Below are 19,744 nucleotides of genomic sequence, written 5' to 3'. Positions count from 1 at the left end.
CCTATACACTAATGATGAAAAATCTGAAAGAGAAATTAAGGAAACACTCCCATTTACCATTGCAGCAAAAAGAATAAAATACCTAGGAATAAACCTACCTAGGGAGACAAAAGACCTGCATGCAGAAAACTATATAAGACACTGTTGAAAGAAATTAAAGATGATACCAGCAGATGGAGCAATATACCATGCCCTTGGATTGGAATAATCAATATTTTGAAAATGACTATACTACTGAAAACAATCTACAGATTCAATGCAATCCCTATCAAATTACCAATGGCATTTTCTACAGAACTAGAACAAAAAATCTTAAAATTTGTTTGGTGACACAAAAGACCCCGAATAGCCAAAGCATTCTTGAGGGAAAAAAACGGAGCTGGAGGAATCAGACTCCCTGACTTCAGACTATACTACAAAGCTACAGTAATCAAGACAATATGGTACTGGCACAAAAACAGAAACATAGATCAATGGAACAAGATAGAAAGCCCAGAGATGAACCCACACACCTATGGTCAACTAATCTATGACAAAGGAGGCAAGGATATACAATGGAGCAAAGACAGTCTCCTCAGTAAGTGGTGTTGGGAAAACTGGACAGCTACATGTAAAAGAATGAAATTAGAACACTCTCTAACACCATACACAAAAATAAACTCAAAATGGATTCAAGACCTAAATGTAAGACTGGACACTATAAAACTCTTAGAGGAAAACATAGGAAGAACACTCTTTGACATAAATCACAGCAAGATCTTTTTTGATCCAATTCCTAGAGTAATGGAAATAAAAACAAAAATAAACAAATGGGACCTAATGAAACTTCAAAGCTTTTGCACAGCAAAGGAAACCATAAGCAAGACAAAAAGATAACCCTTAGAACGGGAGAAAATATTTGCAAGTGAATCAACAAAGGATTAATCTCCAAAATATATAAACAACTCATGCAGCTCAATATTAAAAAAACAAACAACCCAATCCAAAAATGGGCAGAAGACCTAAATAGACATTTCTCCAAAGAAGACATACAGATGGCCAAGAAGCACATGAAAAGCTGCTCAACATCACTAATTATTAGAGAAATGCAAATAAAAACTATAATGAGGTATCACCTCACACCATTTAGAATGGGCATCATCAGAAAATCTACAAATGCTGGAGAGGGTGTTGAGAAAAGGGAACCCTCTTGCACTGTTGGTGGGAATGTAAGTTGATACAGCCACTATGGAGAACAGTATGGAGGTTCCTTAAAAAACTAAAAATAGAATTCCCATATGATCCAGCAATCCCACTACTGAGCATATACCCAGAGAAAACCATAATTCAAAAAGACACATGTACCCCAATGTTCATTGCAGCACTGTTTACAATAGCCAGGGCATGGAAGCAACCTAAATGCCCATCGACAGACGAATGGATAAAGAAGTTGTGGTACATATATACAATGGAATATTACTCAGCCATAAAAAGGAACGAAATTGGGTCTTTTGTTGAGACATGGATGGATCTAGAGACTGTCATACAGAGTGAAGTAAGTCAGAAAGAGAAAAACAAATATTGTATATTAACACATATATGTGGAACCTAGAAAAATGGTACAGATGAACCAGTTTGCAGGGCAGAAATTGAGACACACGATGTAGAGAACAAACGTATGGACACCATGCGGGAGAAGCAGCAGGGGGTTGGGGGTGGAGGTGTGATGAATTGGGCAGTTGGGATTGACATCTATACACTGTTGTGTATAGAATTAATGACTAATAAGAACCTGCTGTATAAAAAAAATTTTTTAAGAATTGAGAGATTTTAAAAAAAAGAATACAAAGAAGCTTTAGGAAAAGGTTTACCAGTTTTGCTAGTCCCCATTTTCCTTTTTGTTTGCAAAAGACTGATGCATGATAAAAATATATGATCAATTAAGTCTACATTTCTGTCCCTGTGTGTAAAATAGAAATTATAAAGAATAAGAAAGTATATAATCAAATATTAATTAGCAGTGTCTTTATCTTTTTAAAATATATAAAAATAATATGTCTTAAAATAATGGTACGTTTCCGTGGATTAAAAAAAGTTCAGTATTTTGGCCAAAAAAATAAATAAATAAAGTGACCCACAGTATAAGACTGAATCATCTCTTGTGTGAGGATCTATATTAAAGATCAGATGACTAAGATGAAAAGTTCCAAGAAGAAGTTTATTATCCTTTAATCCTGAATTTAACTTCCCACATTAAATTCTTTTTTTTTTTTTTTTTTTTTTTTTTTTTTTTTTTTTTGCGGTATGCGGGCCTCTCACTGCTGTGGCCTCTCCCGTTGCGGAGCACAGGCTCCGGACGCTCAGGCTCAGCGGCCATAGCTCACGGGCTCAGTTGCTCCGCGGCACGTGGGATCTTCCCGGACCAGGGCACGAACCCGCGTCTCCTGCATCGGCAGGCGGACTCTCAACCACTGCGCCACCAGGGAAGCCCATTAAATTCATTTTATGTTGCAGTTCTGAGGTATCAAAAGCTTTTCTTTTCTTGATATTATATATTATCATAATAACTCAGTATACTATAGGAATTGGAATAAAACGCCAGCTTCCGTTTCTTAGGAATATACTGATAGTCACTGAAATTCATTTCTTTGTCTCTAAACTTATTTTATTTTAAAGAGTATATATTTTATCATTATAAAAAATAATGACAACTGAACTCTTGAAAAATAGTTATTTTGTCTAATTTTTCTTTTGAAAACAGAACCATCACTAAATAGTGATGTACAGAGTATGTGAGCTAAATGGGAGTGCAACACCAATTAAGATTTAATTTTTGAGAGCTAGATGTTAAACTGGCCTTTTTATTTTATATTTTTATTTTTGGTGAAGAAATGGTTTAAATGGAGTTAAAAAATCAAATTCATATTTTGTGTCAGTGATAGAAAAATCTTAATGGATATCTATTGAATTTTCTTAAATGCAATTTTATTGTTCCTTGGGTATTTCTTTTGGTTAACTTATTGTTTCTGATTACGTTTTTTACTTCCACATAATTTTTTCTTTATATTCCTGGCAAAAGGACAATAAAATTCAAATATGATGTCAGGTGAGACTATATTTTAAAAATTACTCTATTGGCAAAAAAAAAAAAAGTCTAAGCTGCATTTAATAGTCTTATTGTTGGTAGTATTGATTGTTATTTTGAAACATATGTAGATTGTAGGATAAAGCAAATAAATAATTATGTTGATGATATTAGAAGCCAAGAATCAGAGTAAGAGAATAAATATTTAAAATACAGAAATTATATAATAATCCTTTAATCTTATTATTGAATTGAAAATGTCAGTATGGACTCCTGGTTTATTTTCCTTTTACTAAAAAATACAGAGCTCCTCTGTCCATGGCAATGATAACCCAGTAACAATGACTACCTCTCTTTATAGAAGAATTCCAACTAATAAATGCAGAAGGGGACTTCCCTGGTGGCACAGTGGTTAAGGATCTGCCTGCCAGTGCAGGGGACACATGTTCTATCCCTGGTCTGGGAAGATCCCACATGCTGCAGAGCAGCTAAGCCTGTGCACCACAACTACTGAGCCTGTGCTCTAGAGCCCACGAGCCACAACTACTGAGCCCACGTACCACGACTACCAAAGCCTGTGCACCCTAGAAACCACAAGCCACTACTGAGCCCGCATGCTTCAATTACTGAAGCCCACATGCTTCAATTACTGAAGCCTGAGTGCCTAGAGCCCATGCTCTGCCACAAGAGAAGCCACTGCAATGAGAAGCCCACACACTGCAACAAAGAGTAGCCCCCGCTTGCCACAATTAGAGAAAGACTGCATGCAGCAACAAAGACCCAATGCAGCCAAATAAATGCAGAAGGAATGACAGAATTAGAAAATTATTTTATATTCTTAATAAAATAATGAATCTCCACTCCCACCCCATTCCACCCTCAGACTGCTCTAGGGTTATTTTCAAATACCATTTCCCACTCAAAAAAAAACACCCAGGCATCCTTGGAGAAAAGGCTTTTTTTAGGTTTAGGGAAGCAAATTTATAAGATGAATATTGTACCAGATAGCAAGGAAGCTATTGAAGACTACTATGGTGGTATCAAAAGGACCTGGGTGCCATCTTAAAGGAGCTCCCTATATCAGTCAAAGATGAGACTGAGCATTCAGAGAATAAATATTGCAGTTGATTGAAACTACAGGTTGTTAGAGAACCCATTTGTTATTCTGAAAATCAGTTTTTAAAAACTGACTCATCTGTTTTTTTCTGTACAAATTGTATTGCATAGTAACCAGCTAGTTGATGAGGGAAACTTCTTTATAGAAGAATTCTAACTAACAAATGAATTAGGAAATCACCATTTCATTACCCTCAATGAAATGATGGATTTATAGTGCTCATCTGTGGATGCTAAAATCAGATGAAAGACTGATGGGAGCTTCATAATGGATGGATCAAGCGCTTAGGACTGTCAGAACCCTTTTTCTCTTCCCTCCACTACCTCAGCACAACTGCTGATTGTGTATCTGTAGAATAATGCTGTAGTTGGTGGTTTGACCCCACCTACTTGTAGTCTGGGGTTTGCGAGATACCCTTTCACCTGGTTTTGTTGAAAATATTTGTGGGCTTTTACTCTCAAAGTTTCTCTGTGCATTTTTATGAGGAAATTTGGTAAGATTTAAAAAGGTACACTGATATTACCACCTTGTCCCAGTTGAAGGCCATTCCATCAGGCTTTTCTTCCTGTCCTTCCACTGAACGATTATTGTCGAGGCCTCCATGACCTCTACTTGCCATCTCCAGTAGTCACTTCTTAGTTCTCGGGATACTTTCTCAAACTTCATACACCCAAAACTGAACTTTTGATTTCTCCTTCCAGATCTGCTCTTCCTGAATCTTCCTTATGTCATTAAATGTTGATTGTATTCTCTAAGCTGCTCAGCATCATCTTTGACCCCTTTCTTTCTCCCATATTCCACACTTAATCTATCAGTTCTCTCAGATCTACCTTCAGAATATATCCTGTATACTAACACTGAACAAAAAGAAAATTAAGGGAACAATTGCATTTATAATAGCATCAAAAAGACTAAAATATTTAAGAATTAACTTAACCAAGGAGGTAAAAGACTTATACACAAAAACTACAAAATGTTGCTAAAAGAAATTAAAGATGCAAATAAATGGAAATTCATACTATGTTCATGGATTAGAAGACTTGATATCATTAAGATGACAATAGTACCCAGATTCAGTTGCAATCCCTATCAAAATCCCAGTTACTTTTTTGCAAAGAAAGAAAAATCTATCCGAAAATTCATATGGAATCTCAAGGGGTCCAAATAGTCAAAACAACCTTGAAAAAGAAGAACAAAGTTGGAGGTCTCAAACTTCTGGATTTAAGAACTTAGTACAAAGCTACATTAATCAAAACAGTGTGGTGCTGGCATACAGACAGACCAATGGAATCGAATTGAGAGCCCAGAAATAAACCCTCACATATATGTTCAAATGATTTTTGATAAGGTGCCAAGACCATTCAGTGAGGAACAGACAGTCTTTTCAACAAATGATGCTGGGAAAACTGGATATCCACATGCAAAAAAATGAAGTTGGACCATTACCTTACACTGTATACAAAAATTAACTTGAAATGGGCCAGAGACCTTAGCATAAGAGCTAAAACTATAAAACAGTATAAGGGAAATGCTTCATAACATTGGATTTAGCAGTGACTTCTTAGATATGACACTAAACGTACAAGTAATAAAAATTATAGATAAATTGGGCTGTATCAAAATTTTAAATGTATGTGCATCAAAGGACACAGTAAATTAGAATGAAGTGACAACCCACAGAATAGGAGAAAATATTGGCAAATCGTGTATCTGGCAAGGGTTAATATCCAGAATATATAAAGAACTCCCACAATTCAACAAAACAAGCAAACAAGCATATTTTTTAAATATGCAAAGGACTTAAGACATTTCTCAAAAAGATATATACAGGGACTTCCCTGGTGGTCCAGTGGTTAAGAATCGCCTTCCAATGCAGGGGATGTGCGTTCAGTCCCTGGTCAGGGAACTAAGATCCCACATGCCACAGGGCACCTAAGCCCGCGCACCACAACTAGAGAGAAGTCCGCGTGCCTCAACAAAAGATCCCACATGCCGCATCGAGGATCCCACGTGCCACAACTAAGACCCAAAGCAACCAAAAAAAGAGAGAGATATACAAATGGCCACATGAAAAGATGTTCAACATACTAATCATTAGGGAAGTGCAAATCAAAACCACAATGAAGGGGCTTCCCTGGTGGCGCAGTGGTTGAGAGTCTGCCTGCCAATGCAGGGAACACAGGTTCGTGCCCCGGTCAGGAGGATCCCACATGCTGCGGAGCAGCTGGGCCTGTGAGCCATGGCCACTGGGCCTGCGCGTCCAGAGCCTGTGCTCCGCAACGGGACAGGCCACAACAGTGAGAGGCCCATGTACCACAAAAAAAAAAAAAAGGAAGACCCAACCATATGCTGCTTGTAAGAAACCTACTTTAAATATAAAAATACAAATAGGTTAAAAGGGTGAAGAAGGCTACACAAAACCAACACAAATCAAAATAAAGTTGAAGAGGCTAATTAATATCAGGACATTTCAGAGCAAACCTATTGCCAGGGATACACTTAAACATTTATGCACATAATAACAAAGCTAAAAAAAATATGAAGTGAAAACTGATAGACCTGCAGTGAGAAATAGACAAACCTGCAATTATAGTCAGAGATTTCATTACCCCTCTCTCAATAACTGAAAGAATAAGGAGAGAGAAAATCATTGAGTATGTAAAAGACTTGAACAGCATAATCAACTAACTTTATCTGATTGATGTTTACAGAACGCTCCCTCTAACAAAAGCAGAACATACATTCTTTGGAAATGCTCTCTGGACCATAAAACAAGTCTCAAATTTTTACGAGGATTCAAGTAACACAAAATATGTTCTCTGACCTCCTGGAGTTAAATTAGAAGTCAGTAACAGAAAACTCTCTGGAAAACCCCCAAATATGTGGAAACTAACTTCTAAATAACACATGAGATAAAGAAGAAATCAAAAGGGAAATTAGAAGATCATTTGAATGAAAATGAAAACACAATATATCAAAATTTTGAAGGTGCCACTAAAGCAATTTCTGTATTAGAGAAGAATGTCTGGAATTAATACTCTCAGCTTACACCTTAAGAAATTGGAAAAAGAAGAGCAAATTAAACCAAAAGTAGAAGAAAGGTAATAAGAAAGATCAGAGCAGCAGTTGGTGAACTAGAAAACAGAAAAACAGTAGGGAAAATTACTCAAAGAATTAATTCCTTGAGAAAATCAATAAAATTGATAAGCCTCTGGCCCAGCTGATCAGGAGAAAAAGAGAAGGCACAAATTAGCAATATCAAAAATGAGAGAGATGACATCGCTACAGATTATAGAGATAGTAAGGAAACCTTGTGAACAAGTTTATACCAATAAATTTGACAACTTCTGTGAAACGGATGAATTCTATTAGTGTGGTCATTCCATACTAATGACCAAAGCTCATTCAAGGTGAATAGATAAATAGCCCTGTATCTATTAAGGAAATTGCATTTAAAACTATCCGAAAAAAGAAAACTCCAGGTACAGATGGTTTCTGGTGAGTTCTACAAAAAGTTAAAGAAGAAATAATAACAATTCTATGCCAACTCCGGAAAACTGAAAAGATAGGAATACTTCCCATTTCATTCTATGAAGCCAGCATCATCCTGATACCAAAACCAGACAAAAACATTACAAAACAGAAAACTACAGACCAGAATCCCTCTTGAACATAGATTTTAAAATTCTAAACAAATTTTACCAAATCATATCTAACAATATATTAAAAAGATAATTCATCATGACCAGGTGGCATTTATCCCAAGAATGCAGGTTGATTTAACATTCAAAAAATTAATCAATATAATTTTCTATATTAACAGACCAAAAAAAGGAAAACCGTATGATCTCAGTAGATGCAGGAAAAAAACATTTACCAAAATCCAGCTTATATTCCTGATTAAAAACTTTTAGCAGGGTGTCTGGGATGATGTAGGGTCCAGGGATGGCAGTGTACAGGGCCTGGGAGTCAGCTGGCCAAGGGTTGGCCAACCTGCAGTATCCCTGGTCTCTCCATCCCTCACCCAAGACTATCCAAGAGGACAAAGCCTCCCCAATGGCAGGCTCAGCATGTGGGAACCACCTCTCTGAGGCCTTCCTTGGGCCCTGAGCCAGACGGAGGGCCTGGTTCCTGGAATGAAAGGCTGACAGTGACAAGAGTCCCTTCCCCTGGGCTGGGCTCCTCTATAGCTAGGAGCCAATGGCCCAAGACTGAGCCAAACCCTGTGAGCTGAACCAAGAGAAATACGATGCTGATGACATGAAGATCATCTGCCAGTGGGACAGCACCATGGGCAAGTCCAAATTTATGGAGAGATTTCTCATAGATGGATTTCAGCCACAGCAGCTGTCCACATACACTCTGACCCTGTGTAAGCACATGGCCATGGTGGGCAGTATCTTACTGGTCTCATCTTTGTGGACTTTTTGGACACAGCAAGCCAGGAGCAGTTCCAGGGCACACATATCTCCTGCTGCAAGGCCCACACCTACATTGTGGTGTTTGATGTCAGAGGAAAATCACCCACAAGAACCTGAGCACCTTGGGAAATGGGGCTTTGGGAGTTCAGGCAGAGATCCTGTGCATCTGGTGGCCAAAAAAATTGATGCAGACATAAAGGTGACCCCCAAAATCTTCAGTTTTGTCCAGAAGTTCTCCTTGCTCCCGTACTTTTTCTCAACTGCTGATGGTACCAACGGTGAAAAGCTTTCCAATGATGCAGTTCAGTTGACTGTGTCTTAGAACACCCTGTACGCTTCATGGATGAGGTTTTGCAGGAGCTTGAGGACTTTGACTTGGATAGAAGGAGCAGAAGGAAGAGGATATGCCCAACTAAGAAGCAATGGGGCAGCATTGTGAGCCCATCTCAAAACTGAGAAGCTCTTCCAAGCCATCTCCCACTCTACCTCCTGAAAACCCACCAATCCCATTTACCTCCCCTACTTCATGGCCCATGATACCTGACCCTCTCACAGTTGTCCCCTCCCCTGTACTCAGGGATGGGGATAGCACCAGCAAGTGTCCTCAACAGATGTAAGAGGTCCACATTAGACCATAAAGCAGAATTAGAAATCAGTATTATAACCTTCCCTCCATGGCCAGACAGTAAAGAGAATTAGGGAACATGCTTTGTGTGTCTCTTAGAAATTTAGGTGAGGTTTTTTTTTTCTCCCGGAACTGACCTCAGGGTCCGTTCATTGCATCTCCACCAAGGGAATGATTTCTAATCCTTGACTACCCCCATTTCCATCCCCGTGGAATTTGGGAAGCCTCCATCCTTTTTACACATGACCTACCATCCTTTTTCCTCTTTAGTCTCCCAACAAACTTTTTAAAAAATGGTTTTGAGCAGACAGCTGTTCACTCCACAGATTTTTGAGCACCTATGGTATTTCACGAGCTCTTGTAGGTACAGCCAGTACCTTGGTGAACAGTGAGGCCAAGACCACAGGCACAGATTTGCCATTAAAATCAAGTGAAAGAAGGTGTCAGATCTGGCCGTACACAAACTTTGTTGGTAAACGTCAAAGGTCAGTAGGCCATTGGGTCCAAACCCATTTGGATTACAAGAACTTGACTTCTTAAAGAGGTACCTTTAAAACCCCTCTTTCATCATATGAGGCTTTTCCTCATTTTTTGAAGACTAGTATGGACATTGTGCCTCCTTGGGTGACAGAGGCTGCAAAAGAACCATCCTGCTGCCTTTTCGGCTTCTTTCTAGTACTTGTGGTTCACTAATGTGTTTTTATGATCATCTTGTGCATTATTTCCATTGGGTTTTTTTCTGTTTTTTTTTTTTTTACAGTAAGGGTTGAATTACGTTTTGGAAATCTCTTAGCAAAGTAGGCATAAAACGTAACTTCCTTAAACTGAAAAGGGGCATCTATGAAAAACTGACAGCTACCATCATACTTAAAGGGGAAAGACTAAATGGTTTTTCCTAAGATTAGGAACAAGAGACTGATGTGTGCTCTTATGACTTTTGTTTCCACATTATACTGGAGGTTCTAGCCAGCACAATAAGGAAAAAGAAAAATAAAAGGTACCCATATTAGAAATGAAGAAGTAAAACTGTCATTTGCAGATGACATTATTGTCTATGAAGAAAATTTGACGACACTTATAAAAAAGCTACTAGAAGTAACAAATGGGTTTAACAAGGTTGCAAGATATAAGATCATTATACCTTTTTATAACTATTTGTTAAACATTTATTTTATTTATTGATTTGGTTGCACCAGGTCTTAGTTGTGGCCGATGGTCTCCTTAGCTGTGGCTCACGGGTTCCTTAGTTGCAGCTTGCTGTCTCCTTAGTTGTGGCACATGGGCTCCTTAGTTGTGGCATGCGAACTCTTAGTTGCAGCATGCATGTGGGATCTAGTCCCCTGACCAGGGATCAAACCCAGGCCCCCTGCATTGGGAGCTCAGAGTCTTAACCACTGTGCCACCAGGGAAGTCCCAAGATGGTTATACATTAATGAATTTTATTTCTATACAAGCAATGAATAGGAATTGAATTTTTTTAATACCATTTTCATTAGCATCAAACAGGAAATAACATGAACAGGAAATTCTTAGAGATCTTACAAAAGATGTATAAGACCTATGCAGTGAAATCTATAAAATATTGTTGAGAAAAATAAATAAAAACTAAATAAATGGAGAGATATACAGTGTTCAGGGGACCACTCAATATTGTTAAGATGTCAGTTCTCTCCCAATTGTTCTATATATTCAGTGCAATGCCAGTGTAGATCCCAGAAGGCTTTTGTTTTTAATAGAAATTGAGAAGATGAACTTAAAATTAATGTGGGAATGCAGAGGATCAAGAACAACCAAAAAGATATTGGAAAAGGGGAAAAAATTGGAGTTGATTTCAGATTTGTTACAAAGCTACAGAAATCATGACAGTGTGGTATTTGCTTAATGATAGACAAATAGATACATGGTACAAAATAGTGTTCAGCCATAGACCAACATGTATATGGTCAACAGATTTTTGCCAAACGTACAAAGGCAATTCAGTGGAGGAAGGACAGCCTTTTCAACAAATGGTGCTGGAACAATTATGTGTCATATGAAAAAAAGAACTTTGATCCATACCTTGAACCATATGCAGAAGTAACTCAAATGGATCAGAGGCCTACATATAAAGGCCTACATATAAACTTCTAGAAAAGAAAATAGGGAGAACTCTTGTAACCTTGATATAAGGCAAAGATTACTTAGATACGATACCAGAGCACAATTAACAAATGAAACATTCATAAACTGACTTCATCAAAACTAAAAACTTCTGCCAGAGTGAGAGAAAACATATGCAAAATGAATTATATCTCGAGTATGTAAAATACTCTCTAGGTGGCTCTGTAGCACAATGAATAGTGCACTGAACTTCTAGGATATGTAAAATACTCTCAAGTCAATAATAACAACTCTAGAAAAATGGGCCAAAGATTCTAGCAGACACTTCCCCAGAGAAGATATGCAGATGGCAAATGAGTACATGAAAAGATGCTCAACATCATTAGTCATTATAGAAATACAAATTAAAACCCCAGTGAGATACCACTGTACATCTATTAGAATGGTTACAATCAATTGAAAAAGACTGGGCATACCAAGTGTTGGTGAGGATGTGAAGGAACTGGGATTATCATACACTGCTGGTGGAAATGTAAAATGGTACTCTCACTTTGGCAAACACTGGCAGTCTCTTAAAAAGTCACGAACGCCTACCATATTAGCCAATCTTCCCTACTTCATAGCTATTTACCCCAGCACAAGGAAAGTATAAGTCCTTACAAAGACTTGTACACTGTTTGAAAAGTAAAGAATGCTGTTTTTAGCTTTATTCATTGCAGCCAAAACTGGAAAACAATTCAAATGTCCCATCAACAGAGGAAAGGATAAATAAGTTGTGGTATGTCTATACAATGGGATACTACATAGCATAAGAAAGAAATGAACCGTTGATGCATGCAACAACATGGATTAATCTCAAGATAATTATGCTGAGTGAAAGAAAGCATGCACAAAATAGAACATAGTGTCATTCCATTTATATGAGACTCAAAAATACAAACTATAGTAGCAGAAAGTAGTTCATGGGGAATGAAGTGAAAAGGTGGCAGGAAGAAGGGATTAAGAAGAGGCACAAGGAAATTTGAGGAGGATGATAGACTATGTTGATTGTTGTGATGGTTTCATAGTCAAGTTAAAACATCAAATTGTACACGTTATGCAGTTTAAGTCGGTTATATCTCCATAAAGCTCTTTTTAAAATATTTATGTATGTATGCATGTATATGTATATATGCATGTATGTGATAGAGGGGACTCAGATTAAAAGAGCCTTGAGACACATAGCAACCAAATGCAATGTTTGGACTTTGTAGCCTGATTCAAGCGTTCTGGAGGCAATTGGGGAAATAGTCTGAGTGTTAGATTATGTTGATTAATTATTGTTAGTTTTGTTAGATAAGACAGTGGCACCAAACAAAAGCCCGTATCTGTTAGACATAGTTCACTTGGGGTGACTTTATGGGTGAAAGCATATAGTGCTTGTGATGTGCTTTGAAATCCTCTAGCACAATAAAGAGGGGGGAAATAGATGAAGAATATAGGTAAATACTGATAATTGAAAGTCAATGATAAATACATTAGAGGTTCATTAAATTCTGGTTTCTTTTGTGTACTTTAAAATTCCTCCTAAAATTTTATGTTGTTTTTGTCTTATCCTCAGGGTAGAATCCAAGGTCTCCTTTGTTTTAGCCCCCACCATACCCCTTCAGCCTCATCATCTGCCTCCCACCACAGTTTAGGATCTGGTTATATGCAGGGTGACCGTCTGTCCCAGTGTGCCTGGAACAGTCTTGGTTTGCACCTGTTGTCCCAGTGTAATTATTAACAGCGCCCACTGACTCTCAAAATATTCTAATTTGAGTAATATATGCTTACCCTAGTTATAGTTATATCAAACTGTAATTTCTTCACATACCTGTGCTTCACACCTGTTTGTCTTTACTAGACTGTTCCTTTGTCCAGAATCCCCCTTCCTATCCCAATACTTATCTAACTCCTTCCTACTCACTTTTCCAAGTCTTAGCTCAGGCATCATTTTCTCAAAGCCTTCCCTGGCAGTCTTCTGCTGCCCTATCCCACCCCACCTGCATTATTTTGCCTTCTTTGTGCTGCCACACCACCTGGGCATGCTCCATCATACGGCACTTGATGAAAATGTGTTTACTGGTCTGCTTTCCGATTCAGTTAGCTTTTCAAGGTTAGGGGTACACCGTCTTTTCATCTTTGGGTCCTTGGTGTCTAACAGTGTTGGCAATGTCTGCAAAATGCTGGATAAATTTAGCCTTAGAGATTTTCTGACTTAAGCTTCTTAGATAAATGAGAAAAACTGAAGCTTGGAAAGGTAAATGCACCTTCCTAAGATCACAGAGCATAGCAGTGGCAGAGTCAGAAGTAGAGCTCATGACTGTATCCCTTCTCCCACACAGTGATATGATAAGCAATTTTAAGGAGCTTTAGAGGTGTCCTTTCACAAAGACAGAGCTTATATATCTAATGAGGGTCATCCTTGGAGCAGAATAGGAAAGCTATTAGAACAGTGGCAGTAGCTCTGACATGTACAAGAACTAGATGTTGATAATGCTGTAATATTTCACATGTTTGTTAGATACAAAATGCAATGGTGATTGTGACACCTGGCTTTTTTACTATATACACTTACTTACCAGAATGCTAAATCTATGGGAAAACTGCCAATTTTTCTCTTTTTTTAATTACTTTTTTAGAATCCTCTCATATGATATGACATGGAAGGTAATGTAGGATAATAGGGACTTTATACATTTAATTATTTTAAAATAAAGAATATCATCTAGAGTGCACCTTAAAAGTTCTCATCACAAGAAGAAGAACATTCTGTATGGTGATAGATGTTAACTAGACTTATTGTGATCATTTCAAAACATACAACTATCAAATCAATATGTTGTACACCTGAAACTAATATAATGTGTATATCAATTATACCTCAATTAAAAATTTTAATAAAGTTAGCTGAAATATCAGGAAAAAAAAGAATATCCAGAGACTTAATGTCTGTTTTTCTTTGCAATTTTCATAGCGTCGTCTTGGAGATGCAGCCAAGAAAGCCATCAGCAAATTAACAACCAGAACAGTGAAAAAGGGTGATAAGGTACAGTAATGAAATCACTTTAACACTATAAAAACAGTAAAGTATTTTGCTTTTGATTTGGTGGGCGGGAGTATACCCTAACCATTTGTGTCTCCTTTGTTAGATTATTCATTTTCTCCAAGCATACTATCTAAACTAGCTTCTCTTTGAAATCTTATTCTTAGTATGCCTGTCATTCAGAGACCCTCCATACAGTTCTCTAATTTTCCTGGATTTTAAATGCTCCTGTCATCATTAGCATCACCGGACTACTTAACGGTTTCCCTAGCTGTGGTGTTCAACAGTTTTCTTCTGCTAAAACCTAGCATACTTTGGGGAAGAACTCTAAGTAGCCAGGAATGTGCATTCTCTTCCTGTGCTTCATGCAACTTTGCCTCTTCTGTGTTTTAGTTCTTCACCAGTTAGCTGGAGAACTAGAGACCCACATTCAAGGGAGTGTTGGTTAACAAGATGCTTTCTGTACAGTGGGCTAAGCAGTTTGAAAGAAGGGCACAGTTTGTTAGGGTTGGGTCTAGTGGCTTAGAGGGAATGAATCATAGAGGCAGTGACAGAGGCCATCTATGGCTGAGATTCCTGACCCGAATTCTCCAGTCAGATCTCAAAATTAGGTAGAGCCCTGCTTCTGCTCTCTATGGACAAAACAGCAACTTAATGTGAGACCCTGTGTTCAATATAATCAAGGTTATCTAGAATGAAGAAATTGCATCTCTGAAGTTATAAAACCAAACCTGTCTTCTGCCCCCAAACCAACTCTAATTTTTTAGCAAAGAGCTCTGGAAGGATAATTACAGGTGATTCTCCATCCTCTTAGGTTTTACCACTTTCTTGACTTACTTATTTTTATTCCCACTGCCTTGACACCCCACATCTAGTTTTCCTTGACACAGCTCCAGAAGATAGAAACATTTTCAGTGAACTTCATGGTATACTAAAGAAAGAAAGAAGTAAAAACACTTGCAGAAAATATAAGCAGCATCACAACAGCTGTACTTTAACCCCAGAGGAATGGTCACCGATAATAAATGCTTTCTTGACCTGGTAGCCTTCAGCTGCCACATTAATTTGAACTTCCCTGGAGCTCATCCAACCTACCCATCCTACTTTGTCCCCCCATGCTAATTCAAAACCATCTTTCCTTATTAAAATCAACACTTTTTAGTTTGTACCTCCTATACCTGTCAAGAGTTAACCCTACTGAGTTTCAGTCCAAGGGGCAGTGACACAGCAAATAGTGTTGCCTTTCCTGGTAGTGCTCTGTTTAATGACAACGCAGGGGAACCCTTCCCCAATCCAGAGGAGGAAGGAGATCAATTACCCTGGGTGACCAAACACCTGGCTGACTCTTCCTGACCCTTGATAAAGACCTAGTATAGAGTTGAGTCCATGATTGTTCTCTACCCCAAATCTATGACCAGGTGCACAGCTCCTATCCTTGGGGTGAGTCTTTGGGGGGCTCAACCATCTTTTCTGCCTGTACTTAGCTGTGTGGTCAGATGAGCGTCCTGATGAGGAGAACCTACTCAGACCAGAATAGTGATGCAGCACTAGATGGTCCAAGGTGATAGCTGATTTGAATCTTGAAAAAAATTAGTATTCTGGGCTTCCCTGGTGGCGCAGTGGTTGAGAGTCCGCCTGCCGATGCAGGGGATAAGGGTTTGTGCCCTGGTCAGGGAAGATCCCACATGCCGCAGAGCGGCTGGGCCCGTGAGCCATGGCCGCTGAGCCTGCGTGTCCGGAGCCTGTGCTCCGCAATGGGACAGGCCACAAAAGCGAGAGGCCCGCGTACACGGAAAAAAAAAAAAAAATTAGTATTCTGATTTCTAAGACGTTTCACAAACAGAATTAGTATTAATTGTTACACCATAGTTTAAAAACAAAATAGACTGGCTTGGTTACAATTTGGGTCGATACAGTTAAGCAAATGGAAAGGTTACATTTTTTTTATAACCTTTCACTTTATAATCACCTGTTTACCACAGTTGCCACAGGAAAAATCTTAGCTGGATCGTATCTCCTCCATTTAGGTACTTAAAGCTTTAGCGTATAACTTTTGTTGCTGTGCTTTTCATTTCAGGAAACAGACCCAGACTTTGATCATTGTGCAGTCTGCATAGAAAGCTATAAACAGAATGATGTTGTCCGGATTCTCCCCTGCAAGTATGTCAAATTTCTTCGTTTAAAATAGAATGATACTAATGTGATTTGTACATCTCCCTTTCAGAGTGGGTATCTACTTGCTTTTGAGAGCCACCTTACCCATGGCTTTTCTGATAGGGAGAGGCCCAGCTGCATACTGCACATAGTGGTGAGCCGTGTGCCTCAGCAAGAACTGATTGCAAAGCCTTTTCTAGTTATGAGAAACACAGGGGCATAACCTCCAGGCACATCAGTACCCTAAAAACATTAAGGTCAAGAATTTTTATTTCTGTGACTTCTGTGGGTTTCAGAACTAGCCATTGTTCCTCTCCTTCTTAAATCAGAGTACATCACTAGGCTCTCTGATAAAGCCTCAGCAGTGTTCACTTGGTGCTGGGTACCAGAACTCTAGGGATTGGATTAAATCTTTTTTTGAGCCTTGGCTGTGTAAAGTGGGGAGGACTGGTATGTGCTGTGTGCCTGCCCCACGCCAGGTACTCTGCTCTGTGCAGTTTACATCTACTCTCTCCCCATTGTCCAGTAAAGGATGGCGAAGTCAATAGTAGAGCTGCCAGGGTCACACAAGTCAGAAATGGCAGAGCCAATATAAAGGTGTGCCTCTGTATTATTTCTGCTCTTTATGTAGGGCCACATGCCTCCCTCCAAAAGGAGGGTGTTCGCCTGTACTCTGGTGCCCTAAAAAGAGCGTGTGGATTTCTACCATGGTGTTATGCCAAGCTAGGGAGTATGAGACACTAAGATACACAATTCTGAGCATTGACTGGAAAAATATGAGGTCACCTACTGAGAAGCCTAAAATCAAAAGACTTTTCCTCTTCCTTCTCCCTTCTCTTTTAAAAGACATCCACATAACTCCTACCTTCTAATAATATGGAACATGTGAATGAATAGAATAATTAGTAGTAGTTGTCTCCATGAGGCTACTGGAGTTAACTTATTCACAAAGTTATATATTTTGAGCCTAGAAAGATCTGGGTTTTTTTAATCAAAACTTAAGAATAATTCCATATACTGAAACATAAAACGAAGATTCGGGAAGTCAAATCATTTAGTTTACATATAAAGGGAAATCTGTAAAACTAAATGTAAGCTGTGCTATAGAAAATTAAACTATGTAATTACAGTTTTTCCAGTATAAAATAATGAGGCTAAAGGAAATACACATACAAATACAGCTGACCCTGTACAACTCAGGTTTGAACTGCACCGGTCCACTTATTCCAGTAGTAAATACTGCAGTACTACATGATCAGCAATTGGTTGAATGTGCAGAACTGCGGATACAGAGGGCTGACTGTAAAGTTATATGTGAATTATCAGCTGCATGGGGCATCAGCACCCCTAACCCCACCCCACCCCTAGGTTGTTCAAAGGTCAACTATGCAGATCAGGGGAAAGATTAGTAGGATACATTATAAAGCATAATCAGCTCTTACTTGCTTTTAAAAATTGTTTTTACCTGCGCAGATTTCTTTTGACACTGGAACAGCCAGGAAGAAGCCGAGTCTTTCAAAATTCTCTGTCTTCTTAACTCAGTCCAGGGGCTCTTGGGACCATCTGAGACCTAAGAACGAAGGCTTCCAAAACCACTAATGGTTATTAATAAGGTGACACTGTTTTCCTCAGGGGAGCCTCAGCTGAAAATAGATTATGCTGGGAAGTTTGCTCCATATTCTCTCTATCCCTCAAGCATTGGCTTTTCAAGAGTTTCATTCTTAGGTTCTCTTTTTTTCTTCCAAAAATCAGAATCAGTGGGGAGCTTTCAGAAACAAATCCTGAGGGGGAGCCCCGGGCATGTTTGTTTTTATTAAGTACCTGGTTGACTCTGATGCTGCAAGGCCATACCATCTATTGAAGTCTAGAGCTTTGCTTGATCTCAGCCATTTCTATGGCTGCACCTTTCACCAGAGGAGGGGTCTCAACCTTTGTGTTTGTGGTCTGTATTAGAATTTGGCAAACTTAACAGCATTTCTATGCACCTGTAATTAGGGCACTGCTCATTTGGTTGTCTTTTATTCCTGGATCCTTGTCTAGACTATACATGCCCACTGCCCTGACTTCCCCTTTTGCTTTGAAGCAGGTTGTAGCTTTCTCTGTGTTGCACAGCCTGCTCAGCAAAACATTTCACCTAACTGGAATGGTGACAACAGCTTGATTCTCAGGTGTAGTAAAGACTAACTTTGCACATCAAGCAACATTTTGTATGACCCAAGTTGACAACTTTTGACCTAGAGTAGGGTCTCTCCACCTGGGCACTGTGGACATTTGGGACCAGATAATTCTTTGTTGGACAGGTTGGGGTGCTGCCTGTGCATTGTAGGTTATTTAGCAGTATCTTTGGCTCCACTCACTAGGTGCCAATAGCACCCCCCACACACAGTTGTGACAACCACAGATGTCTCTGGTTGAGAACCACTGACCTAGAGGATGGCTCCACACAAATACTCATCTTTACTCCATATCTTCTCCAAGCCTCTGTTTTCCAGTGGATTCCTCTCAAGTACCTTTGAAATAACTCTTGTGCCGCTACTTGCTTTATTCCCTCTGCTTGAGATACTCTGCCCTTCCTCTTTTGTCTATAGGTCTTTAAAACTGAGCGGAGGTGTGACTCTGCTGTGTCTTCCTTTAGCTCTGGTTGCCAGACAGCTCTGCTACCTCCCTGCCTCCCGTGGGGCTCCAACCAGCCCGGAGCCCCTCTCTTTCCCTGGTCATTTCTCCCTACTCCTCAAGCAGCACATCCAGGTGTATTCATTCTCCTTAAACACCCTAACTCATCCCTTTATTCCTCACTCTCAACAGGTAACTTCACCATAAACCTCACAGAAAATAATGGCTGTTAGACAGCTGAAATTCTCCCAGCCTGCTGTCCCCAAGCCTTCATGAGTACCTGCCTCCACACCCACCCTTGCAGCCTTCCCTCCTATTAGGATGGAGAGGACAGCCTCCTTGGTTCTGATGTGCTCTTTCAACCTAGGCCTCTGTGTGCCAACACCTTCCCTTCCTTGGGGACCTTGCTGTATTGACTATCTGCTCCCTCCAGTTTTTGTTCTTTCTGTCTCTACCCACCAGCATTTCATCATGCTCAAGCATCTTCTATCTAGTTTTTATAATTCTCTTTCAAACCCGTCTCCAAAGCTGTACCACTCTACAGCTTCTCCCCTTTACAGCCAGACTCTGGAAAGCATCTGCC

General features: G+C 39.2%; 1 protein-coding gene and 1 pseudogene across 3 annotated transcripts in view; both read left to right on the top strand.

The window, feature by feature from the left end:
• The window catches only part of RNF130 (ring finger protein 130), a 131,907-nt gene that overhangs the window by 62,562 nt on the left and 49,601 nt on the right, over nucleotides 1-19,744 (top strand). For all 3 annotated transcript variants that reach the window (XM_059060536.2, XM_059060534.2, XM_059060533.2), the window contains exons 4-5: nucleotides 14,326-14,397; nucleotides 16,472-16,554. In XM_059060536.2, coding sequence (XP_058916519.1) covers nucleotides 14,326-14,397; nucleotides 16,472-16,554 — 155 coding nt within the window. The remainder of the gene's footprint in view (nucleotides 1-14,325; nucleotides 14,398-16,471; nucleotides 16,555-19,744) is intronic.
• Nucleotides 8,021-9,629, top strand: LOC131754665 (rab-like protein 2A pseudogene; annotated as a pseudogene).

The sequence above is a fragment of the Kogia breviceps genome, chromosome 4 (assembly GCF_026419965.1).
Source record: "Kogia breviceps isolate mKogBre1 chromosome 4, mKogBre1 haplotype 1, whole genome shotgun sequence".
NCBI classification, from domain to species: Eukaryota; Metazoa; Chordata; class Mammalia; order Artiodactyla; family Physeteridae; genus Kogia; species Kogia breviceps.
This window is presented reverse-complemented; position numbering and strand designations above follow the sequence as displayed.